This window comes from Diuraphis noxia, unplaced genomic scaffold (genome assembly GCF_037042655.1).
Source record: "Diuraphis noxia isolate RWA-SAM2 unplaced genomic scaffold, SU_Dnox_SAM2 contig0001, whole genome shotgun sequence".
NCBI lineage: Eukaryota > Metazoa > Arthropoda > Insecta > Hemiptera > Aphididae > Diuraphis > Diuraphis noxia.
This window is the reverse complement of record NW_028301711.1, coordinates 67,499,921-67,512,804: the sequence shown is the minus strand read 5'-3', so window position 1 is coordinate 67,512,804 and position 12,884 is coordinate 67,499,921. Positions and strand designations below refer to the sequence as shown.

General features: G+C 29.6%; 1 protein-coding gene across 12 annotated transcripts in view; it reads right to left on the bottom strand.

Moving 5' to 3' along the window:
* Positions 1-1,015: 1,015 nt before the first annotated feature.
* PMCA (plasma membrane calcium-transporting ATPase 3) overlaps positions 1,016-12,884 on the bottom strand; it is a 64,723-nt gene continuing 52,854 nt past the window's right edge. For 6 of the 12 annotated variants that reach the window (XM_015516345.2, XM_015516343.2, XM_015516350.2 and 3 more), the window contains one exon: positions 1,016-4,574. In XM_015516345.2, coding sequence (XP_015371831.1) covers positions 4,314-4,574 — 261 coding nt within the window. In that variant the 3' untranslated portion in view covers positions 1,016-4,313. Of the gene's footprint in view, positions 4,575-8,027; positions 9,319-12,884 lie in introns of those variants that run through there. The other 6 variants (XR_016192472.1, XM_015516352.2, XM_089230833.1 and 3 more) reach the window with 3 other exon arrangements.

Here is a 12,884-nt window from a genome sequence, read left to right as displayed (position 1 = left end):
TTAAGCCTATTCCCTGCACCATTCCTTTATTACAGTTAACTGCTCATCTACAAGGTACATTCGAATCCTACGCGAAAAAACTGAATGGTCACCTATGATTTCCCCCTTTTTGGAGAATACCTCATAGCATTCGATTCATTTGACTAAATACTTTTTTATTTTTTTCATTTACAATTTTGTAATATTTCAACAAGATATCCTTGTTTTTTCAATGATTTTTTTTTCTTTCATAAAACCCTGTTATTACAGAAATAGTAACATCATCCTAAAGTATTAAAAAAATCTATGACAAATAAATATAATATTGAAATTTATTAGTTTTAAATTTAATCATGAAATTTTTTGACCAACAGTGTTAGACTTCGATTGTTATTTCTGCAGTTAATTACAATGTACCATTGTATCCATCGATAAAGAATACACTAACCATTGAATATGCATTCAACGAAATATATTTTTTGTATGTTTTCACAGCAGATAAAATAGTTGTGGTAACTCGTCATATTTACTTTTCGAAAAGATGAGTTTAAAAAAATTATAAATATACGATAATATATATTGGTAAGGGGGTGGGTGAATACACGGTGGCACTGTAGGCCTTTAGTCCCTAATTAATTCTAAATTATAATTTATATGTACGCCATTGTAATATTTAATATGATTATAATAATAATTGACGTGTTATCGTGAATGATGGTAATCGGTGTAATAAATAACAACAATACTATGATTATTTTTTTATATAACGAAATTTTGCTTATATATTGTTGATCGAATGTTTTCTTACACTTCTACGAGGTGTTACTAGGTATATACTTTAATACTTATATATTGTATAGGTAGGTATATATTATTATGTAATATGTATAATATATATATATATACATATGATATTAAATGTATGTATTATTTTATAATATTGTACATCGTTATGTATGTACGTTAACATTTTTAAACTCTACATATCTAAACATTTTGAACTGTTTATCGTTTATAGAAAAAAAAAAAAATTAAATACAAAATTTAAATTGCGTTTTATTTTGACATCCATTGGGCCGTCTACAAAGTACATATTATATATTTTGGCGCACTTAAACATACATTTATTATAGCTTCCAACGAGTACATTGCTACTGCATAATAATAAATATTTACTTATATAATTTACGATATTAAATTAATTAATTAATTATTTAAATCATACGTGTATTTAATATTGTATTTAAGTATAATAAGGCGAACTCAATACTCCAGAATGTTCCAGCAGTAATATTATCATCGATATGCGAAAACAAAAAAAAATTAATTAATTAAAAAAATATAATTAATAATAATAATAATTAAACTACGGTTATAACAATACATAAAATCATATTATGCATATAATATGTATACCTATATATATATATATATATATATACATATATATATATAGTAACAGACCCGAAACAATTAACATGGCACCTACAACGGAGGTGGAGGGTAAAATGTTGACGTTGTGTGTGCATATATATATTTATATATAGTATATAAACTATATAATACGAAATGATTTTTGTTCCCCCTAAACCCGAACGTGACACCACTATTGACGGTCATTGGTTTAAACATTTTTTTTTTTTTTTTGCTGAAAACTATCAAAATCGCACAGTGAAAACACATCATAACAAACAATGCGATGTACATAAATAATAATACAAACGGATTGGTAATATAGCTAATAATAATTGCATTTTTTGGATTTCTTATATGGTTTTTCTCAATTGGCAAATCCTTAAACCGACAGTAGGTATATGACTTGCAGTAGTTAATGAATTTTTCAATTTGTTTCTCCTATAAATTAATACACGCCGGCAGTGTCAGCGAAGCCATAAATCTGTTCACCCAGTTTGCCCTACACTATCATTTTCCCCCTTTTCCACCCGCTAAGGTCTATAATCATTCGTCACTGGAAGACGACGACGAAGAAAAAAAACCGAATCCGATATGTGTCGCATGTGTTACAGCCGTGCACAACTAAAATGCCTAGTAAATGTATTTTTTTTCTCATCGCCCTTAAAATAACGACAGGACCGGACAGCTACACCTATGCTTATCGATCGACATGTGTGCTAGGTCTACCTCTCCATCCCAAAATCACACACACCAAGAAGAAGCTATTCGTCTCAGCAGCCTTAGAAGCGCAAAACAAAAAAAATACAGGTCAGACCTTTGACAGTATACGCGGGTTAAGTATCTAGTACATTTATACGTATACCTATCAATAGTCAATACATTATATCTAAATATTAATAAATATAACATGATAACCATGTGGTAAGCGTTGAGCCAATTAGTTTCAAAATTTACTACCTAACACTATTCACATATATATATATATATATATATATATATATATATATATATATATATATATAACATAACGCCCTTAACATTATTATTATATTATAATATTAGTGTACATTATGTAATGTTATCGATACACGCCTATAGATACATTAAATTTACATATAATCATTCTGGAGTATTATTTTTAAAATTTGTATTGTTATTAATACGAAAAGCGTCGTATGGCTCGTTTCCGACTCCGTGTTGCTAATAAAATAAACTACACGTGAAATAACAATATATCATATCAAAAGTATTAATATATACATATTACGCTTAACGAAAACATAGGTAATAATAATATTTTAATCGAATATTAATTCAAATTATTTTGACAAAAAAAAAAGGAAAAAACTATATTCTTATATATATGTACACAAAACAAATAATATTACGTTTAGTATATATAAAAAAAAAAATTAAATTATAACTACAAAACTATTTATTTTTGTTTTGTTTTTATGTTTGATCGAAACACGTCTAATGTATTATTATTATATTTTTATTATTACAAACGAAATAAATGTATTAATAGGTATATAATATTATGTATACAAGTACACGACATTATATATTATGCAATAAAGTTGTGTATTAATATTAATATAATATAGTAGGTAATAATTTATCTATTAAAGGGAACACATTCCGAGAGTTTCTACGAGTCAAAAATAGAAAAAAAATGTTTAGTATTTAAACGTATATTTTATGATAAATGCAACGTCGGCGGCAGCATATAATATTTATAGCGTATATATTATATAAATCGTGTTCCGTAAAATGTTATTATTGATATCATTATTATTGTTATTATTATTATAATTTTTTTTTTTAACGATGCTTTGGTAATGCCATATATGAGAATTAGCGAAAGGAACACACACTTATCGTAATATATAATATTTAAGTTGGATTGAGTCAAGAAAGGCGTGGGACGAAAAAGGGGCTAAAATATTAAAATTATATCACCGTACGGAATTTGGTTCTTTTTTATTTTGTACTTTGCGATGTACACACGAGAGAGCTCACACGCTTGATCGATACAACAAGTTAATAACGTAATAAACAATATAAACGAAGACGACGGACACGAGTCGGAATGGTAAAATAATTGGTTTGATTTAATTAAATTATATATTATTATCCGCGCTCACGATACAGCTGTGTTGTATGGCGAGTCAACGATATAGCTAACCCCTCTCACACCGGTCCAATATTTTGACGACGCACGGAAAATATAATAATACAACATAACGTGACGATAATAATAATAATGATATAATACGTGTATATAATAATAAATGTACGTAATACGTTTAATATTTCAATAATATTTTAAACCATTGTTGTTTGTATAAGGCACGTAACGAGTTTTTAGTTGAAATTAAAATATTAGCAATACGTATATTATATTTTATAATGAATACACAACACGCATATTATTATAATATCGCATCACTATAAAGTATAAACACAGGCGATGTGAATATTAATTATTAAACAACAACAGCGTTTGTTGACGTACTTCAGGGGAATTTGTTTTTTGTTTATTATATTACCAACATTTAGTGGTGGCACGGAAATAAGTCATGGCGCGACAGGACCGGACCCGGAGGGCTAGACTTGAAAGATTATTTCGATGAAAATAAAAAGAGAGTTAACTGATTGACGATATATACATAATATGTATTAACCGCTTATGCACTGAATGCGAATAAAAAACGAAAACTAAAAAAATGAAAAATTCACTAGAAGAAACGACGAAAGCTCGTGTGTGGTTTGTCACAGGAGGGAGGGGGGGGGACGAACGAATCGATATCATAACGTATATAAAGTATAAATGTCGTGTTTTTCGAGCGACGAAAAAAAAAGGTAAAATAATAATAATAATAATAATAATAATAATAATTAATAATAAAAATGTTTTACACGGCCGTTTCCGTGTGGCTGTGTGACGATAGACGTTCGACGTCGATGTGAGGGACACCGATGGCATTGTCGCTGTCGACGTATTCGATGGATCCGCCGGTGCCGCCGCCGCCTCCGCCGGTGTTGGACGACGATCCGCCGCCGCCTGTCGCCGCAGACAGTCTCTTGCTGAAGCACGGCTGTTTGCGCAACACTTCAGCCAGCGACTCGCCGTAACGTGCGTCCAGACCCTGCCGGAAAGCGTTAACCACTCGTATCTGTGGAAATTGTCGGAAAAACAACATTTATAATATTATAACATATTTACTGAGCGATAATAAATAATTGTATTCATGTGTACGTTTTTATTTGTTCAATAATAACGATGGTACAAAAAAAAAAAAAAAAACCAAAAATAAAAACATCATCGCAAGCGTCGTTATTCTCGCACTTGAGCAATACATTTTATTTCGTGTGATAAATTTAATAATTGTTATGTCCAATCGGTGACACGGTTATTAGATCAAAAAAGAACAGTGATTTTTGTAAACAATTTTTGTACCTACCGTTTAGGTAAAAGATTTTAATTTTTCTGTTATTGAGCGTGGACCCGCGGGCATAAAGCGCCGAATATTTTTAATATTTATAAATTATGCGATTATAGAATAACGACGCGCGATGTTTTGCTCTACGCGTATGTGCGTAATGATTATATTATACGATTAATGTTTAAAAGAATAAAAATTCTAAAAAAAAAAAAAAAACAAACAAACTATAAAAATCGACCGAGCTCTATTATATGTCATACATAATATATTATCACAATATATTATATATTTTATAAATGCGCCTACGCAGGTAAACTAAAATATAAAATAATCAGCGTGTGCTAATATATTAATTATATGTATGTATAGGCACAAATAATAAAAAGTCATTATGGTGATTAGACGACGTACGTGCAGTATATATACAGGGCGGGGGGGTATGGTCATTCGGAGATTTACTGTATTTGAAATTAAAATGGGAGAAGTGATGACGGAGATCAAGCCAAATTAAAAACAAAGCCGGCTGGTCTCCGTTGTCGGGAATAAAAATACACCCTGTATACATCCGCGGCGCACCGGTGACAAACATGTATATAGATTATATTATTATATTACATATACTGTATATCGTACCCAGCATATACATAAAATATTATTATGTAACGAGACTGTGGTATACACATACGCAACGATAATATTATGATGTCTATAGGTTCCAGCTATGTAATATTAAATAATAATATAGTTATAATATGACTCGAATGCGGGTGAGTGCGTACGCAAAACGTATTGTATTAATAAAAAAATGTTAATCATCATCGCTACATTATAATATATGAATATAATAATAATAATGGAAATCGTTAAAATATACACATAATGCGCGTATATACGTATCGTTGCGCGTATATTATGTATATAATAGGTATTAATGATGATGATGATTATGATATGATATGACATGATGGATAGGTAATGGACGTTTATGTTATATTATAATGTTAGTACTGTAAGGCAAATAAATCAAAAATCAATAACAGCATTAGCGGCGGCGATGTTATGTATTATAGGTATTATATATATTATAATAATATCATAGTGATAATTATATATTATATATATAATGCGTGTTATTAGCGTCAAATATATATCACATAATATATGGGTAATGAACAATATATTAATTGTGAGCCGATTAGAACAACTGCGCGAATTGCTGTGATCAGATGAACAATTTATACATATATAATATTTATAGTACAATACATGAACAGTTAAATAATATATGTGACGCGCGCGTGTGTGATAAGTATTTAAGTATACATATATAACATATAACTGGCGTAATTGCGTGTAGGTGTATAGCATATCTTATATTATAATTTATAAGAATGTAGAGTCACACGTTAAACTGTGAACGAAACCATTAGATACGATGATGATGAGGATGATCAGATGACAGAGTAGGAAGGAAGTGTGTTAAACATATAATGTATAACATGTCCAAATATATTGTCCCCGATGATCTAACACACTGGAAAAACCTTTACTGCAAACGATGCTCCCCTGGGGGGGGGGCTCCTTTCACAACACGCAATCTATTCTCGACGATCTATTTTTTTACCCTTAATAACACACCACCCCCTCCCAACGGTTTCGTAAATATAGATCAATTCTACCCGATCTAATCTTGCGCCCTGCACGAAGAGGCTACAATATCGTTCGTGTTGACCCCATATCATGGTGGTGGTATGTGCGTACAAAATAAATAATATGAAAACAGTAGATATAATATTTTGTAATATGTTTTATATTTGCAGTTTGTACGTCAACAATTACGTACGCTGTTAATAATTGTAATATGCATTATTACAATCGAGGGACACGAACAGTATATTATAATATTATACCTCACATAATTCACAAATTATACTGACGGGGAGCCGGACGTGTGATTACTGATTAGCATGCAAAAACGGCATTAAATTTGTGTACACGATAGGCAATAACGGTGTATCTGGAGGATTCGACAATATTCAAATAACGATAATATTGTCAACTCCCTTACGCATCCTGATACACCTTATTATTACGTATATACATGTCAAGACGTATTGTATAGAGTTGTATATTACGACATAATGTATACAACGCACCAATACAAAACGCGGCCACTTTAATCTTCCCCCGCGAGCACTACGTAAGTACACCCAATATATATGTATGTATGTATATATATATATATATATATATATATATATTTTCGGACAAATGTTATTCATGCAACAAAAGCTATAGTTCAAAGCGACAGCTATAAACACATTATATTATATTATATTAAGTACAGTTTACATAATGGTAAATAACAGTAGTACACTACGGTAGATGTAATTATACACATGATAATATATATATATACATATAGTAGCAGTGATGTGTATACAGTAATGATAGTAGTAGTGCGAATGGTAAATATACATAATAGAGGTTTTTAGAAAAGTGTTCATCAGGGGGAGAACACCAATCATATACGCGCGCATGTGTGAAATCTTCATCTTTGGTGTAATATATGCATCGTGGTTTCAGTGATAAAGTCGTCGACGGTGGATAGGGTTGGAGACTTTAACATATTATATAATACTGTCGACATGATATTATGGTACAAATGTCTTAAGCATCACTGTCACAGTGAAGGTGTATGACCATGTTCAGGGAGAAGCGAGTAAAGTATGGCAGAGGTTATAGAGCAACACACACACACAGTTATCAGTGTAGGCGTTCACCACACGTGGAACCACTGAACTCCAGCTTCTATGGAAAAGAAATTAATCCTACACCGCGGTTTGCACCGTGAATAAAAAGTACATTAAAATATCGTAAAATAGTATTATTTCGTAAGTGCGATGAGCGGACACGTCGATCTGACGATGAATGATGACATATAACCGTGTTCGGTGAAATTTCACATACATTAGGGGGGGGCGTAATGATATATATATATATATCTAATAATAACATGGGAAGAGAACTCCGTGATGCGTTTTGTCGTAGGCAATTTAGCGATGTAATATTACTATTTGAAAATGCACCGTGTTTATACATTATATTATTTTTCCGAGTAGAGGTAAGGGGTAGTCGTTTTATGCCGTCTACAACGCAGTTTTTCATAAAAAAAAAAAAAAATTTGTTTCTATATAATAATACATACTATAATAATTTTAATATAGTAATCGCAATAATGTTTATAATAAAAATATGAGTCTTGTAGATGTGTGACGTGTAAATTAAATTTTTAAAAAAAGGTATTAAACATCGGCAACAACACTATACAAAATAAACACTGTCGTCAACATTATTAAATATTATCCTACTTCATAGGTTTAGGTAACAATATTCTCAACAACAACAACGATACTATATAATAATACTAAAGACTATATAAATATATCATATTTAATATATATAGAATATAGGTATACGTATAAACTATATTATAAATTAATAATACTAAATAACAATATTCGTAACGACTCTAAAAAAAAATTTAAATAATAATAATGAAAAATGCTTTCATTAATTACGAGATAATTACGTGTCGAACGACTGACTGATGACGATGAGCAAAAATCGTATTTTAACTTTATGTACAAGTCGTAGAAATACACTCATACCTGCCTTACTATACTAACCTATTTTGAATACACATAATAATAATATTATATCCTAATCGTATCATATTATATTTAACACAATAAATAAGTATAATGTATTCAATAAACAATAGCATCTACGCGCATTAAATATAATATAAGAGAATAATGATTGTAATGACGTTACACGTAACAATAATAGTAATAATAACAAAAACCGCGACGACAACAAAACAATAAGAAAAAACATCATCGACGAGAACATGTGATACTATAATATAATATTATAATATATTATAATAATATTGCATAATACCTATATTTGTACATCAAATATAAATATCAAGTCCTCTGCTGAGTTTATGCACTCAACTCCACTATACACGCGCACAAACTAATCGTCTTTAAGTCTAATAATAATAATAATAGTAATATTAAGTGTTATAAACGGTATAACGGTTAAAATAATAAATTAATAACAAATATTGTCGCCGAGAAAGAAAACGATTTTACCTATAAACTACAAAACTTGATAAACAATAGTAATAATAATAATAATAATAACCTTAATTAAACTGTAATTATATTATTATGTTAAAATTAGACGATCACACCTATTTTAATGTTATACTGTAGTAAAAAAAAGCAGCAGCCACAGCATGGACGTGTGTACATGGGGCGTTAGCTACTGCGGGACACACACATGCGGGCGCGCGATCGCGGTTTTATCGGTACATATCGGAATCCTGCGGTGACGTCGAGCGCGTGTGTCGAGTCGGCAGTTGTCTTGTTCAAACTTGTATTTTATTATTCTTCACGGCCACCTTTGAACAGAATCAATAATCGCCACAAAAAAAAAAAAAAAATGGGTTTGTGTAAATTATTATTGAATGTGAACAAGAATAGAAAAACAATGCACAGTGTTATTGTATATTATTCATATAATATGCAAATAAACAACACTATGCACGATAACGGGAGGATAGAGCAACAGCAGCGGAGACTCAGTTTAGAGCAGCATCACCACTATACGTGTTTTATTTTGTGCACATACGAAAATGCTATAAATAATAACATCCAAGTAATGTTTAACTTTTTATTTTTTTCTATAGAGTATCTTTGTAATATCATTATGACATGTTACCTCGACGAAATCACATACAACAATAAGCGGAAATACACTATACACCGTGTCATCATATTATAGGTCACTTCTACAACGGTTAGATCACTGGCCGGCGCGTACAGCACGAAAAACGATAGAAATATTAGGTTATTGTCACATGACATGTAACATAATATTAATACGGCACATGATGCAGTCGCACACTGCAAGTATATTATGATGTGTATGCACTATGCATGTATGGTATATGTAATATGTATACTGCAGTGATCTGTAGTACGGGAGTATATCGATGAAATTTATGTCATTTTATACAAGACATCGTGACGTATCGATCGTATGATTTTAAATAGGTTTTTAAACAATAGTATTGCTGAATGTTTGTGATTTTAATATAATATGCATGTATAAAATTTGTATTGAAATCATAATTATAATAAAATAATGGATTATATAGTTTAAACGTTTAATAAATACAATATTCACATACTACACATTACACATGCGCACACATACCACACTCGCCTGTCACTACGCTCGTCCGCACATTATACTATATTATATATACCTACAGCTATCCTTACATTCTTTACAAATCAATGTGGTTACGTACCCCTGTAGGTTCGTATGCAAAAAACGATAGAAGAATTTAAAAAGTAAAAAAAAATTCAATTGGTAATAACTAATAAGTAATACGTATCTATATTATATGTAGTAGAAGAAATAAAAACAACGACAGACCGCCTAGCAGTATATAATATATTATATACATACATATTATTTATACGTTTAGCGACGGTGGAAATATAGTAAAAAAAAACACTAACAAGTATTATAATAAATAAAATTAAAATATGAGGCATCAGTAGCAGCAGCAACACCGTAAAATCAGAGCAACAAAAAAAGATAAAAAATAATGGGGTAATATACCACCAGACACAAAATTTGTGATCAATATTATATCTTTGAAATAAGGTCAATGACAAGTACGGCTAATCAAATACAATAAAGTTGAAAAATATTAAGAAGAAAAAATATTACCTATATAGACAACTGAGCATAAAAATTGTTTATATAACTCTATAATATAATATATTATACTACTATTATGATGACTATTATATCATCGATTTTTTTGACAGTAAATTACATACTTATTTAAAAAAATAATAATAATTGCCGAAACCAATTACACACCAAAACAAAAAAAGATATGAATCGTAAAATATATAGTACACTTCACAAAAATAAAATAAAAAAACAAAGCTTTTCACGCAATATTTTACTACTCTGTAAACTTGATATGATTTGTTATTGTATTATTTAAATCTAGCAACTAGAACACATCAACGGAGATCTAATCAATTAAAATTTCAATAGTGTATATAATATTAATAGATATTATACGAACAACTTTTAAATATTATTGGTAATAATCAGATATTACGTTTTTTAGACCAAATAATATACAGAACAGATCAATAAAATGTAAGCCGAACCACGACAGGTATAACGACGACGGGATTTGTATAATAATAATCATTTGATATAAAGTAAAAACAACCACTAATAATACATTATTATTTCATATTATATAGAATAAGCGGGAGGAGGGAAGAAAACAAATTACGGTACGGTTCAAATTATACCATATGAGCACTACCAATAAGTATTATATTATTATATATATACATATACATATATATAGCAATAATATTACTCTTAAAAGAATAAAACACGAAATTTTAAATACATCTACTACAATAACAAAATATCTAGTGCTGCTGCGGCGGCGGTTGGATAGTGTGTATACATGAGACATATATTATATACATTGTATGTATTTATATAATATATTATATGATAATGATGATTGATGATGTAAGTAATAATAATTGCATGCACGAAGATATGAGAAAACCAAAATTAAGACAACACAATAAGTATTTTTTATGTTTCATAATTTTGTTTAAAAAAACAAAACAAAAAAAACCGATTAAAATATAACTGTTTTGCAGAAAAAAATTCGATAGGTACCTATTTTATTTTACAATTATTATCGTGCAGTAATGTTCTATAATATAATATAATATGATCGATGCGCGCGTGTGTTGTTTTAGTAATCATTTTTCGACCAATAAAAATCTCCGGAGGCTATTTATGATCAATTTATATTTTTACTCAGACTTACGACATTCATCCGATACAGAATTATTTAAAACAATTATGAAACAAATCGGGGTGTCTCTATAGAGTTTAATATAAGTTAGGTTAACTGTTTTTTGATCTTCGCTCGCAAATTACGTTGATTAATTAAAATAATTAGACGTTATAGGGACATATTAATATATAATTATAGGCAATAACGAGCGCGTATGATACGCGTTAATGTGAAACAGTCCTTAAAAGAAACGGATATAGCAGCAAAATATTTTGGTAATTTATAATATATTGATATATAGGTGAGTTTATATTTAAATTTTAAATCAAAATAAACAATGCGTGACATGTACCTACACACGCACGTTAAAAAAATTATTTATCATTATTATCATTGAAATGAATAACCTGAAACACGCAAACACACAAAATATGTCTAAACAGTATTAATTATTATGTTAAAAAACACTATTAATAATTAACCACCGTCTTACACGCTCACACACACGACACACATATTATACACCATACCTACACACCTAACGATGATTGATGTTAAACGTATTATAATATAATATTTTGTTATATTGTTGTCTTTCATGTGAAAAAAAAAACATATAAGAACATTAGTTTATGCAAATTGTAAGGTTTATAAACAAACTCAACAAAGAATTTGATGTGGCAATTATTTTTAGTTGCACGGCCTTTGGCTAAAAAATAGGTCGACAGTAAAATTCGAAGAAAAAAATATTAAAAATAAATTAGATTACTAGGTACCATTTTTAAAGTATAACAAATAAGTTAGTGAACTGCTATATACTAAATAGAAACAAAACACATTTAACTGTTTTAACATACTTGGGAGTGTATACGTGTAATATAGTTGCCTTTTAATACATGCGACGGTCATTTCCTTCGATATTCATTGCAGTTGACGCTGCTCTTGCAGTTTTAAATTATATGCATTTTCCGTTTGTGACACACTTCATTTCGTCTGTATCCATTTGTTGCCGATATACTAATAAAGCGTTGATGTATATATATATATAATATATTATATAAATGTTCGTGATACCAAACGGTGTATAAATTTAAAATAATATC